At 46.9% G+C, this 14,591-nt stretch overlaps 1 protein-coding gene across 1 annotated transcript; it reads left to right on the top strand.

Moving 5' to 3' along the window:
- The first annotated feature begins 2,170 nt into the window (after positions 1-2,170).
- Reg4 (regenerating family member 4) lies at positions 2,171-14,289 on the top strand. The gene is made up of 5 exons (XM_005357079.2): positions 2,171-2,242; positions 6,546-6,640; positions 7,949-8,086; positions 10,033-10,138; positions 14,222-14,289. The coding sequence occupies exons 1-5, from the start codon at positions 2,176-2,178 to the stop codon at positions 14,287-14,289; spliced, it is 474 nt and encodes a 157-aa protein (XP_005357136.1). The 5' UTR covers positions 2,171-2,175.
- Positions 14,290-14,591: the final 302 nt, after the last annotated feature.

The following is a 14,591-nucleotide window of genomic DNA, read 5'->3' on the forward strand; positions in this document are numbered from 1 at the left end:
TTTTCTTTCTGCTCTTACTGAAAGAGAGTTGGCTTTGGTGGCCAGCAGTGTTGGGTTCTGTGGTGGCTCTGTGGATGGGTAGCTGTGAAACTCAGGGAAAGTTCCAGAATACAATGAATGGCAGTTGGTTTATCAGCAACATTGCTGATACTCGCAGTACAGTGTAGTTATGGAGGTCAAAGGAGACGACAGGTTTACCAGATGCCTCAAATCCTGGCCGCCATCTCTCCAGCCCATCAGCCTGACCGTTGAATTCCAGCTAGGTTTCAGGACTTTGAAATCCCACCGTACTTTAGAAAGGAAAGTCCAGCAAAGAAGTCCAAAGTCCATGAGATAATTTTAAAAACTAAAAGCAAATAGAACATGAGGGGTTCCCCCCTCTGTTACTGCCAGACCCAAATGCTCATGGGGGCTGAGGATTAGAGTTTCCAGAAGTCTCCAGTTTAGATGCCCTATTGCATTGGCCCCCAAGCCATCAATTATTTGAGATTTTGTTATTTGGATTTTGATTGGAAAACGTAGTTAAATGAGAATTCAATGAATTCTTCATTTTCATAGTTATTTCTGAAAAACTACTAAGGCTTAGAATTGTCCTAAAGCGTTGATAAGATTAGAAGGGGCTGTGGGTGCCCATTTTAACCTTACTGCAATATGGTGGCTACTGTTTCTTATAGACATTCCAAAGATTATAGAGAAGACTGTGCATATAACAAAGGCATTTTTAAAATTTGAACATTATTGCTGTTAAGAGGCTGCCGAAAGATCGGGTGAAGTCTGTGGCTCAGCTCTTGTTGAATGAGCTAAGTACAGGGGCAGGGGCTACTGCAAGGAAGCAAAAGGAAGTGAAGTTTTTGGGCCTCCTGTTGGCCCCTACAGTTGAAGTCTGTGGTCCTTTAGAATTATATATATATATATATATACACACACATATATATAATCATATATATATCATATATTATATATATATGAAAAGTATGAACTGAAAAATACTTTTAGGACCCCAATGGGAAGCAAAAAATATATTTAAAAAAACATTCTTGTCAATCATCAAAAAATAACAAAATAGAAAAGTATAAAAAGCTATAAACTGATAATTCACATAAGAATTTTCAAAAATCATATATAAAAGATGCTGTGTTTCACTCACAGCTTTTAGGTACGAGCAAACATATTTTTTAAACATCAAACTTATTTTCCATGAGATAAGAGGGCAACAGTCTTGAATTTTACCAATAGGATGGGTAGGCCAGCCTTCCAGAAGAGAGGGGCTTCAAAGTGACAACTGACTTACTCTGGGTGCAGCAGAGCGTGAGTTCATGCCAAACGGAAGAGAGACCAAACAAAGAACCATGGCTGCAGGAGCGTCCTCTGTGGCTGGTCTGTGTCTGAGAGGCAGCCAGGTTACGAGGCAGTGTGATTTGATTTATGCAAACCTATACATGGGGGCCTAGGACGGTGTCTGGAGGCCCTTCACCGAACTGCTTATCTCTGGGAGATGGGCTCACTTCCTAGTTCTTGGTCTGCGCTTACATTTTAATGATTTGTGGATTTTTTGATAATGAAAGGGGAGACTAGCAAAGCTTCTTTCTTTTTTTCTTTTAACATGATGTCAGCAGGGTTCAAGAGTCCGATCTAGTTACAGTTGCTGGTGACACAGAGCAAGTAGCCTAGTCCTTGTAAACTTTCTTATCTGTGACTGTATTTGGACCATCTATTTTCTTTATCTTCAACATTATAAAAAAACTCTCAGTATTGGAACCCCTTTATTACATTTCCTGGACTTCAGAGGTCTATTACTCCTGTGAGGAAGTGTGCCCATGTCGCCCTCTGCTGACTATCCCAGAAATAACAACACAGGTACTCCGCCTGGGTCACAGACTCTCAGACTGCTAAGCACTTCTCCCTGCTGTAATTAGGGCTCTGACATTGGTCCAGAGGGGCTTGAAGGTAAGACTAAATCCCCATCAACTAAATGCTCCTTATCCCTATGTCAATCTTGGGATTGTCTTCATTGTAAAATTGGAAATATTTCGATGTGGTATCTAAACTCCAGCATCCTTCTCACTGGTCTGCTGCAGGTCTAGGAGACACCAGAGTCTTTAAGAGAAAACTGGCAAGTGTTCTGAGGGTCTTGAAATCAAAACATCGAAGTATTGTCCCCAGTGAAAGAGGAAGATGGCTCCCAAATGTGTTCGGCTGCTCCTGCTGCTGAGCTTTGTAACCGGCCCCGAAGTCATGAGTGGTGAGTTCAGTCATGTATTGAAAGACAGTCACAGCCAGCAAGCACACAGGGCACACATCACACCATCCGCTCACACCCTCAGGCATTTCAGGAAAGAAGTATCTCGAAGAGGGAAAACTAATGAGACCTGTCAATGGGTCTACAGTCAAACAGGGGTGCCCAAGGTGGTTGTAAGCCATACTTAATTCGTGGGTTGCAGAATAAATTTTGCAAGTTTGTGGTGAATGATAGAGAGCCTGTCTAAAGAACCTGTCACGCATCAGACTGTCTGTAACTGACAGTTCTAATCACAGCATCCAAACCCTTATGTGCTGTTCTCTTATTTGAGCCTATTGCAAGGTCCAGTTTACCAGGGACCTGCAAGCCTAGTTGCAGAGATGGTTATTTTACACTCACAGACCAATCATCAAGGACAGGGAGTGTGCCAGTGACTGTACAGGATCTCGAGTAGAGAAAACAGGGCAGGGAAAGTTTTAGTGTGCTGAGAAAAAAATACGGTGGAAGTCTGAACTGAAACGAGTTAAAAAGCGGGCTCATCTAATGTAATGGTTTTGTTAGATCTATGAGTAAAATGAGGGCAGAGAAAGACAGGTTTGTCAAAAGTCACACTGCCAGACTGTGTGGTGCTCTGGCCAGCTCCTCTTCTTGGATGTCTCCCATAGTCCTCCATAGCTTCGCTGGGAGTTGGAGGTGGCAGTGTAAGAATTATTTGCTTGAGCATCGCCTTTGTTGAGAAAAGAGGTCGCTAAAAGATCCAGTGATGCCTAAAACTCCTTGAGTGGGCTTGCTCAAGGGGAGGAACTAAAACGAGGTACTATCAAGAGAAACAGTGCTTTCTGAGTCATCAGTTGAAGGCTGTGCTCCTTGCCATAGCCTACCCTTGACATGGCTGTGTATGGTACTTGCTGCCCCCAACCCCATCCCTGCCTCCAGCCATCAATTCTCTCATCATTTATGGCTGCTCAGGACCCAGGAATTCAACCACCATTTCTGCTCCCTTGCAAGAATGTTCAGAACCCCGGGAGCAGCCCCCAGCCACTGCTGAGCTGCCTTCTAGCCATTTCTATACATGGTTTCAGGGCTGTCCTGACCTCTGGCCTCCCGTAAGGACTTGACATTTACCTTGACTGTATTCTGGAGAATAAGATAAGACCCTCCAGTTCGTTTCCCAGGACTTCACTAATCTCTCCGGTTCTCTCCCCAGGAGGAGATAGAGCCAAAGCATATACCATGGGTCCTCCCATGGCTCGTTTCCAGACAGATCTTCCTCCCAGCTGTAGAAAAACTTGGCATTGATTGTTACATTCCTGAGAACCATGCTTAAGACAGATCCCATATATTCTGTGCACAGCAGCGTATGGGAAAGTCTAACCTTGCTTGCATTTAAAGGTGATGTGGAGAACAAAGAAATTGGTTTTCTCTTTCAGCAGAGGCTGATGGCCAAGATCAGAGCTCTGTTGTTCCCACAATGGTCCCTTGCCCTGGCCTGTGGCTGCCTGTGGCTCAGTGAGGAGAAACAGAAACACTTAGAGACAATGGGAACTGCATCTGGTTAACGTTTTCAGTAATGTTCCACCTCGTTATCGCAATAATGGTGATGCGTTTTAAAAGCTATAATTCTAGCTGAGTCTGGTGATGCGTGCCTGGAATTCTGGTTACTCAGGAGAACAGTGCAGAATGACCTCAGAGCCCTGGTCTGCCTCGGCTACACAGAGTTCAAGGCCAGTCTTGGGAGCTTAAGCAGACCCCGTCTCCGGTTTTAAAAAACAGAAAAGGTACGGGTTAGGGTGTAGCTCTACATACCCATCCCGGTATCATGTAAGAGAGCTAGAGTTCTAGCCAGCTGTCATGTATTCAACCACTGCTGTATGCTAGGCAGAATGCTAACCCTTGTGTGTGCTTTTTGTGTGCGTTATCCCACTAACCCTCCAGGCAACCCTGTGGGGAAGTATGTGTTGGTAGTTCATTGTTCGGGCAAGAGACCAGAGTTATAGGATGCTGAGAGAGTAGAACTAGAGATGTGGAGCCTGGGTGCTAGGACCCGTTCCTTCTGGTCACCCCAGGACACTCTTGGTAGAGATGTGAAGGGTCCTGGGCTGCTGAGAAAACAGCGGCTCGCCCAGGTTCCACTACACTCCTGGCTGGTAGCCATTGCCATCTCTCCAGGAGAGTCTGGCTGTTAAACAAGGCAGCCTGCACAATGGGAGTGGCTTGCAGTTTTTTGTTTGTTTGTGTTAACGTAGCTTGAGCTTGACTAAAGACGGCTGGAACGCAACTCAGAGCCGTCTAGGGCTTCACTCTGTCCGCTGTGGGAGTGTGAGGCGCAGCAACTTCCTTCTGCCTGCCTTTGTTTCCTCTTCTGAGACGTGGTGGTGACGTCAGAAACTACTTAGCGGGGGGCAGGGTGGGTTGTAGAGTATTAATAAGACTGCCCAAAGCAAGATCCGGTACCAAGGAATGCTGGGTAAATGTGTGGTACAGTGGAAGGTACTACAGCGCAGGCCTCGAAAGCATTTTTTAGCAACTGAGAGGTTCCCACCAGAGGGCGCATTCGGTAGCTGCAAGAAGGCTGGGCTATGGTAAGAAAGACGAAGAAGAGCAGAGGGGAGGGGAGAATGCCAGGCAGAGGGGCAGAGTGGCATGCGCAAAGGCACTGAGAAAAGCAAGAGAGATGAATCGAAAAGACAGAATCGTTGGACACACAGACACAGAGAAGCAGAGAATCCAGTGGGAGAGGCAGAGCATTGAGTGCCTGGCTGGAGGCATCCTGGTCTTAGGTTTCTATGCTCTGACTCCCCTCTGGATCCTCTGCTTGTGCCCCAATACGGCTCAAGTCGGAGGAAGCGAGTGCCATGGTGGAGGGGGCCTTTCCTGTGTGTTTGCCCACAGAATATCAAGCCAAGTCCCTTCGGGTCACGTGACCTGTGCTGTAGCACAGTGTCTTGCTGGGCTCTGGTTCTTACGCTCCGCTGCAGGTGCCGTTACACGGTTATCCAGGTGACCAGCCCATGTCCTCGCAGTTAGAGCTGGAGAGTTTTGCCTTCTGCTGCCTCTCTTCCTGAACATTCTCACCAGCCTTAGGTCAGAAGGTCTGCTTCCTGTATTAGTCACTTTCCTCATTGCCGCGATCAGAGGCCGGAGGAGAAGCAGCTCTGGGAAGGAAGCGTTTCTTTTGGAGTACAGTTTGAAAGACACCGTCCACAGCCATGGGGAAGGTGTGGTGGCAGGGGAAGAGGAGAGCTGACAAGAAATGGGCTGGGCCACACTAGGGATCCGCTTCCTTGGTGAGGCTGCACCTGCAAAAGTTTTGCAGCCTTTTTTTTAAATGCCACCAGCAGGGGGAGCAAGCACTCAGATATATGACCCTAAGGGAGACAGTTCACTGGTTTGAAAACTATTAAGCTTTCTCAGTGCTGTTTTGGTAAGCCTTCACTTGAGCCCGTTTTACTATCAATTTTTTCCTAACAGTTACCAATGATCAGCCTTGTCCCAGCTGGGGTTACCGTTGTTGTGATAAAACACCACCATCAAAAGCAAGTTAGGAAGGAAATGGTTTATTTGGCTTACACTTCCACATCATGGTCTATCATCAAAGGAAGGGAAGAGGGCGGGAACTTGGAGGCAGGAGCTGATGCAGAGGCCACAGAGGGGTGCTGCTTATAGACTTGCTCCACACAGCTTGCTCTGCCTGCTTTCCTAGAGATCTGCAAAAGCAGCAGCCCAGGAATGGCACCACCCACAGTGGGCTGGGCCGTCCCACATAAATCACTGATTAATGAAGTGTTTGCCTACAGCCCAATCTTAAAGGGGCATTTTCTCAACTGAGGCTCCCCGCTCTCTGATGACTCTAGCCTGTGCCAAGGTGACATAAAACTAGACCGCACAAAGCACAAATCTCTTTAAAAAGCTTTGGTTTACAAAGCCAGCACTTTTACACCCAGTTTCTAGAATCTAAAGCAAAACAACGAAGTTTTGATTTCTTCAGGGATTTGGGGCACGCCTATAATCCTAGCACTCGAGAGGCTGAAGTTGGAGTTCAACCTGGGCTACATAGCCAGACATTCTTTCAAATAATATTTTTTTTTCAAGAAAAAAAATATTCAGTGTCAGGTTCAAAAATTAAGATTTCCTTTGTTTTTTAAAATTGTCCTATAAAACAATTGTGGTTTCTCTACTCTGTAATCATTTGTTACAAAGTTCCTTCTTTCTCATTTTACTTGAGGTGTTCCAAATCCAAAAACTGTCTCATCATCATACTGAGTTTTGACATCACAATCTATAACTGTCTTTTGTTTCTGTACAGCTGTCTGGAGACCCAGCTGTCCTGCAGGATGGTTTTACTACAGTTCCCACTGCTATGGATACTTCCGGAAGATGGGAAACTGGTCTCAGGCTGAGGTGAGAAGTGTGAGCTGCTGATTTTTTGGAGAACAAGGGACTAGCTAGAACTACAGATTGTATTTGACTTAAAGTCAAGGGTTCTTCCTGGGACCCCAGGAGAAGCCTCGTGGTTAAAACGAAGAGGGATGTGCTCAACTCCTTCAATTTTGTGAACATTGATGGTGTAGGTACTATGTGCTAAGAACCTCAGCGGGCTGCATGGAGTTAAGAAGCAGCCATGACACTCAGAAAGCTAGAAATACACAGCTCAAAGGAGCATCAAGGGTCAAGGAGCTTGTGCAAAGAATAACTGAATTCCTCTATGAGACTCACCAGAGAGAGTGATACGGAAATGCCTGAAACAGGTCTCAGGGACACCAGGCAGAAAGCCAAGAATCAGAAATGGGGGGTGTCCCCACTTGACACAACCCACACATGCCTGGATTTTGTCTTTCCAATTATGTGTAAGACATTTGCAAATATCCAAGTAGCTAGTCCAAGTAAGCGGAGAATTAATTACTATTGTCATCTCTCCAGCTTGTGGCTGATTGACACACATAGAGGTTATGTGGCATGACCCAGCCCAGCGTGGTCTCACGTGCCCTTCCTGTGTGTAACTCAGTAGAGAAAGGAACAAGGCTGGCGTCCCAACCATGTGGCAGCTGCTGAGGATCAAGCAGTTTCCTCTAGTAGTTTCCTCTGACTTCTGAAACTGAGAGAAGGGAGCATGGTGGAACATACCTACAACCCCAGCTCTTGGGAGCCGAGAGTTTGAGGCCACCTTGGCTACAGAGGGAGATCTTCCCTCAACAGACAGGTGACGTGTGAAATCAATGTGTGGTTGTGATGTTTAAACAGAAAATTTCTTTGCAGCGTAAACAAAAATGATTTCCTTTTGATTAGACTAAGAGAAGTAGCAATGAAAATCCAGGGAATGAAATGTCTTATTGAGTGGAGGCCTGAATAACCGGGGGCATAGAGAGAGCGAGAGGAAAGATCGAGCGAGCAAGAGGTGGGGAGGAGAGAGAGCGAGACAACCCCAGATTCTGTAACTATGATTCAATTGTGCCTCAGAGAGGTGAAGTGACTTATGAAGGCCACTGGGACCTCAGGCACTTCTCTGGTGCTAAATCTCCTGCCTGGGCCTTGATCTTTTGCTTCCTCTGAGACCCAGCACTGTGGTCTTCTGTCTTCTATAGTGACAGAAATCACTAGTGGGGTTTAGATCTCAGTGTCGGGGGAAGGGAACCATCCTTCTTGGTTCACTAGGGCTCCAAGGAGAGGGTTGTGCGCTCGTGACATCTTTAATGGGACCTCTCCTTGCAGGAGGAGTGTCAGAAGTACGGAAGTAAGTCCCACCTGGCAACTGTCTCGAATCTAAAGGAAGCCAGAGTCATAGCAAAGTACATACTTGGCTATCAAAGAAACCTACCTGTGTGGATTGGCCTGCATGACCCACAGAAGGTAAGCCCATGGTTGGCTCACAGAGCCTCTTGGGAAATCCAGGATGACAATCCTTCTATGAGAAGTGACCTTCTGGCCTACAAATAGGACTCAAGTAGTAGCCCTGTGGCCAAGCACCTCCAGTGGCTCAGGCCGAGGCCCGAAGGTCAGGGACCTCTTCTTTCCCTCAGTGGGAGAAATAATTCAAAGAGTTCCATTCTGTGGAACTTTTAATTAAGGTCGTTCTGGATCTTTAGATGCAAAAGTACCAATTTTACAGAGCCTTCAGAGAGAGAGAGAGAGAGAGAGAGAGAGAGAGAGAGAGAGAGAGAGAAGGGGGAGGGAAAGCAGGCAAGCCGATCTAGAAGATTCAGAGTAATTTATTTGCCTTTGGTCTTAATTAAAGGTAAAAACTTTCAACTAACCTTTTTTTCTGAGATTCTGTCACATTTTTTTAGTCATTCTTAATTCTCTCTGCACCCCTTTTGACCTCACCATCAGTACTTGACTATGAGAAGTACCACAGGGTATCTGTATTTATGCATTTGGGGTGGGGTGTTTATACCCAACTGAAATAGGGGCATAGGCAGGGAAACCCTGCTTTCTGTTTCTAATGACATAGCTGGAGACACCAGTGCTCATAGACCTTATTCCGTGAACACGGAGTCACCCTCTGGCACTGGCCTATGACCCACAGTGTGCTTGGTCTTTTGAGTATTGCAGAAAAACAAGTGATTTTTTTTTTGTGTGTGTGTTATAACTGTTATACAGTTATTTGTTTTAAATGGTGTTTATTTGAGTTGCACAATTTTTTAACTTTTAAATATTTTTTATATTTTTACTTTCCATGTGTGAGCATGTATCTACATGTTTGTATGTTACTGGTGCCTGGGGAGGCCAGAAGAAGATAATGGGGTGCCCCAGAATGGGGTATCACAGTTGTGAACTGCCATGGAGGTGCTGAGAACCAAGCCTGGGCTCTCAGTAAAAGCAACAAGCACTTTTAACAGCTGAACTTCTCCACTCTTTGAGACAGAGTCTCATTATGCAGCCTTGGCTGCCCTGGAACTTGCTACATAGACCAGGCTGGCCTCAATTTCATAGAGATCTTCCTGCCTCTGCATCCCTAGTGCTAGGATTAAAGGAATAGGCTACCACACCTGGCCAAATTTTTCATTTTTTATGTATTTACTTTGTTGTCAATTAGAACTCTGCCTTCAGAGATAAGCTATATATTTACATCTATTTCTGTGAGATTTTTATAGTTTGATTTTTTTTACATGTGTGAATGTGAGACACGAGTGTTCTAACACTGTTCTCTATCTCCAATAATCAAGAAAATGCAAACTAAAATTATATAATTTGACTTACATTATCATATTTTTCTTTGTATCATGACTACTATCTTGAGGATGCAGAGAAAGGGACCTGGCACCCAGTCAGTGAGCATAGAAATTTGTACAAGTGGGCAGTTTGGGAAAGTACTGTGTCGATGGGGATTGATAACCTCAAAACAGTCACATTATTTGACCCATTAGTTCTGCTTCTGGAATAGATTATAAGGAAATAATTTTGAGAACACAGAGTGAGTCTCAACAAAATTAGTCATAGCAGTGTTTTTCATAGTAATTGGAAACAATACACTCAGTCGTCAACACAAGATTGTTAAGGTAGACTATTGTACATCCTTGTGTTGAAGGGGGGGTTTGGAAAGCCACAGGAAAGACTCAAATAAATGTTTTAAAGAGGACAGTATTTTTTAGTACATTGATAACCATGTTTCTATCAGAAGTAAATATGCTAAAACATTAGTGATGTTTTCCTCTGTGACCTCCATAATTTTGGTTCTTCATATATTTCTATCCTTTGCCCCATGAAACCCGATCTCACCGGGCTGAGGGCCTGCTGTGTCTGTGGGAGTGGGAGCTGCCTGGGTTACACACTCCCTCTATTTCCTGTCATTGCAGAAGCAGTCATGGCAATGGATTGACGGGTCTATAGACCAGTACATACCCTGGAATTACAGGACAAAGAGCGAAGCCAGGCACTGTGCTGCGCTGAACCCCAAGGACAGTAAGTTCCCTGCACCCCTTCCCTTTCTCCAAGCTGCAACTCCGTCCTTGAACCTGTTAAGAGCGAAAGGGGCATGCTTGGCCTCCTCCCATCGCCCCTTTCACTCAGCAGCACTGCCTCACGGGACGGTGGTCTTGACACGCAGTCTATGAACCTCCAGTCGCCTGTCCCCACTCTGCCGTCTTTGCTAAAGCCAGTGAAGGACTTTCTTTTTAACATCAATGGAAGGGGCCATGAGGTGACAGACTATGACAAAGACATGAGAGGTAAAAGCTGGAGAAGGGAATCTCTTAGGCCAGCAGAGCCCACACTGCTGCTACAAAAGACAAGTTAGCCAGAACACAGGCAAAATGATAGGTAAGAGCTACTAAAACAAGGTTGCCCACCCAAACTGAGAGAAAGCTGTGGTGAGTTAGTGCCACCCAAACCCACCACGGTGCTACCCCAGGAAGCAGCGAGAAGCCCCCCACTAAAGTCATCCAAACAAAAGCTAGACATTTTATTTCATTGTAGTAGAAACTGTGTTGGAAGAGAGACTCGGAGTCACAAGGATCAATGGGAGAGCATTCCAAGAGGACATATTTCAGGGACTCTCACACCTATCGTATGAGGCCCTCCATGTCTGCCTTTTAGTCAGTTTAGTTTTGGGGAAGCAGTTGACCAGATGTTTCCCGAGACCCTTTGCGTCCCCACTGGATAAAGTGGTTCTGTGCTTCTCACTGGACAGTGTTCTTAGGGTCTCTCCTGTCGGTAGAGTCCCACACTGAAGGAGCCTGTGGCATATCTGTAAGAAGGGGGAGCCTGGGTCTTTTGGTCCCATCCACCCATCTGGTTTCACTTCAGTTCACAGCAATCAGAACACAGGCTTCAGACACAAAGAAGGCCAAAGGAGGGGGCTGAGGAGGGGACTGGGGTGGGGGGAGGGGGAGGAAAGGCAGTGTGCTTGCTGTGCTGGTGTAAAGACCTGAGTCTGAATCTCCAGAACCTACATAAGCTGGATAAGGTAGTGTGCACATGTAATCTCAGCACTTGGACAGGAAGACGGGGGTGGGATGGAGACAGGAGAGTTCCCCGGAAGCTCACCGGTCAGTCACACGTGGAGGTGGGGGTCAGGGGAGAACATAAAACTGGGTCTTTAATTAAAAACTCGGGGAAAGGGGCAAGGCTAGTGAAAAGCTGGTGAAGGGTAGACCTTAGAGGGGAAATCTTCATGAGCCCCCGCCCTAGTGCTATTTATGTCTGTAGAATGGATTTTACCTATGCACACTCAGGCACGAACTCGGCTTTCTGTGGCAGCACTTGTTCTTGCTTCCTTTCTACTTAGGAAGAACTTCTAGGTGTTTTGTCCCCTCTGTCCCTCTGTCGTTTCCTTGAGACTCTCCACCCTGCACCAGAACTGTTTTGTGACCCACTATGTCACTTTGGAACTCCACACTAGAATAGGCCTACAATCCCAGTACTTGGAAGGCTGAGGCAGGAGGCTCATCTAGTTCAAGACCAGCCTGGACTACAGAGGAAATTCAAGGCCAGCCTGGGCAATGTAGTGAGACCTGTGCTATAATGGAAAACAAGAAGAGAGCCGCGAGTATGGTCATCTAGAGCAGTTGGTAGTGTATTCGTGGGCCTGGGTTCAGGCATCAGCGCTGCAAGAGAAAAGAAGGAAAAAGGACAAGTTATGTTCAGTCTGCCCTGGGGTCAAGGGCAGGAGCTCTGTGTTCTGGGTGACCTTGTATATAGCATCTTCATTTTACTGAACTGCCTAGCCTGGTGCGGACTTCTTCCTTCTCTGCACCCCAGATATCTCTTTATGAAAGGGAGAGAGTCGTCTTTTTTTTTTTTTTTGGTTTTTTGAGACAGAGTTTCTCTGTGGTTTTGGAGCCTGTCCTGGAACTAGCTCTTGTAGACCGGCTGGTCTGTAACTCACAGAGATCCGCCTGCCTCTGCCTCCTGAGTGCTGGGATTAAAGGCGTCCGCCGCGAGAGTCGTCTTAATAGTCATTCAGTGCCTTCATGGATAGGCTGGGCTCACTGTCCAGGTTTGGTGTGCCCATCCCCCCCCCCCACTCCCAGCACGTCCCCCTTTAGTGTTGTGGGAGGGAGGCAGGCAGGAGGAGATTAGAATGGGTACCAATCTAGCTGGGCACCATGGGTAATCTGCTCTTGGTCACCTAACTCTTCAATTCCATCTCTTCTCTGGGCTCAGTGGATGTCCCAAAGGACCCTACACAGCCACATATCCAGTCAGTCAACCTGAATTTCACAGGGCAGATTCCAGGCTATCAGGCTTGTGCGCACACTCTTGGTTCCGAACTTGAAATCCCTCAGCAGGCTTGTAGTCCCCATGTCATGTTCTGGTGCTCCAACTACAGGCCCTTTGATTTAGGACACAGGCACAGCTACCCTCTGTGTCTCAAGTATGGGAAGCACACATAGGTGACAGGGTCAGACCTGCAGGTCAAGACCCAAGCCAACACCAGCTAGGGGGAAACTCAACATCCTGCCACATTCTCTCTGGGATCTCAAGGACTGAGGAATTCTATTTTGAGGACAGAAATAGTTGGGCCTCTCCTAGAATATATATATTTCAGTCCCCCAAAGGTCCCCAGTCTCTGGCCCCGCCCTTCTTTCTAAGTGGGTAACCTGTGATTGGTTACAATGGCTTAACGGGTCTTTGAAATTCACCCTAGAGCATCTCAGAGCTTGGCTGTGGAGTCTCCCAGGGCTTTGACACAATTTCTAACACAAAGGAGTGGCTGAGGGATGGCTCAGCTGTTGTCTTAGCTAGGGTTTCTCCTGCTCTGGTGAAGCACCATGGGCAATAGCACACTGGGGAGGAAAGGGTTATTCAGTTTATGCTTCCACTGCACGGTTCATCATCAAGGGAAGTCAGGACAGGAACTCAAGCAGAGCTAGAACCCGGAGCTAGGGGTTGATGCAGAGGCCATGGAGGGATGCTGTTTACTGGCTTGTTCGGCATGACTTGCTCAGCCTATTCTCTTATAGCAGGACCACCAGCCCAGGGATGGTCCCACCCACAGTGGGCGGATCCTTTCTCATGAATCACTAGGAAAACGTACTATAGGCTTGTTTATGGAGACATTTTTTCAGTTGGGGCTCCCTCTTCTCTGATGACTCTCGCATATGTCAAGTTGACGTAAACCAGTGAGTACGGCTGTTGAAAACAGCTGCTGCTCCTCTAGAGGATAGGAGTTGGAGTCCCAGCACTCACACTGGGCAGGTCACAACCTCTTGTAACTCCAGCTCCAAGGGATCTGAAGCCCTTCTGTGGCCTCTGCAGGCGCACACACACACACACACACACACACACACACACACACACACACATATAAAATGATAAATCTTAAAAAAACCATAACTGTCGGACGGTGGTGGCGCACGCCTTTAATCCCAGCACTCGGGAGGCAGAGGCAGAGGCAGGTGGATCCCTGTGAGTTCGAGGTCAGCCTGGTCTACAAGAGCTAGTTCCAGGATAGCTAGGGCTATTACACAGAGAAACCCTGTCTCAAAAAAACCAAAACAAACAAAAACCCAACCACCATCAGCAGCAACCAATAAACTAAGCACACATAAAGGGAGCCTTCCCTGGGTCTGTGCCAGGTGCTGCTTCCTCCTGAGTGCCGGAGTAGAGCTTGTACAACCTGCAGTGATCTGAGAAAGTTGGTGTTTGCGTTAGTCAGGGATCCCCAGAGAACCAGTAACGGGAGGTGGAGATTCCTGGGGGTGGAACAGGGGCCAGGAAATTACTGCAAGAGCTGATGTGGGAAAACTAAATGCAAAATAATTAAAGGGAAAAAAATCTTCTGCTCCAGGAAGCCCTTGGTCTGGGCTCCTTTACTCAATGCCTTTTGATTTGAGTGTCAACAATATCGATGAAATACCCACAGAGCAATATCTAGACATCTTGCTGGACATCTGGACGAAACAATACCTTACCCTACCCGTGTTGGCATCTGAAAGAACCACTACCGGCCCTTGTCCAGGGCTCCAAGAAGAACACACAGACAGTTCTGGCAGATTCGGTACTGAGCTAGCTTGGCTTAAATGTCTGTTGATTTTCTTACAGGCTTTTTAAGCTGGAACAAAAACGGATGCAGCGAGCGCCAACACTTCCTATGCAAGTACAAGCCATAGAGCAAGAACCAAGCGCCTGCCAGCCGTGCGCGAGCTCCTTCTTCCTCCCTCTCACCTGGCGGCTGATAAAATCCTTATCCCCCCGAGGAAACACAGCAGCGAACACTGATGAGGCCTCCAGCACACTGACCATCAGGCTCAGAGAGCTAAGCATGCTGGGACAGGGGCTTCCAGCCTCAGAGCTTAGCATGGTGGGACAGGGGCTTCCAGCCTCAGAGCTTAGCATGGTGGGACAGTGGCTTCTGAGCTTAGCATGGTGGGACAGTGGCTTCTGAGCTTAGCATGGTGGGACAGTGGCTTCT

The sequence above is a fragment of the Microtus ochrogaster genome, chromosome 21 (genome assembly GCF_000317375.1).
Source record: "Microtus ochrogaster isolate Prairie Vole_2 chromosome 21, MicOch1.0, whole genome shotgun sequence".
Classification (NCBI taxonomy): domain Eukaryota; kingdom Metazoa; phylum Chordata; class Mammalia; order Rodentia; family Cricetidae; genus Microtus; species Microtus ochrogaster.

Coding starts and splice junctions, on each gene's coding strand:
- Reg4 (XM_005357079.2), top strand. CDS start 2,176: ATGGCTCCCAAATGTGTTCGGCTGCTCCTGCTGCTGAGCTTTGTAACC. Junction 6,641..7,948: donor GAAACTGGTCTCAGGCTGAG/GTGAGAAGTGTG, acceptor CTCTCCTTGCAG/GAGGAGTGTCAGAAGTACGG. Junction 10,139..14,221: donor TGCGCTGAACCCCAAGGACA/GTAAGTTCCCTG, acceptor ATTTTCTTACAG/GCTTTTTAAGCTGGAACAAA.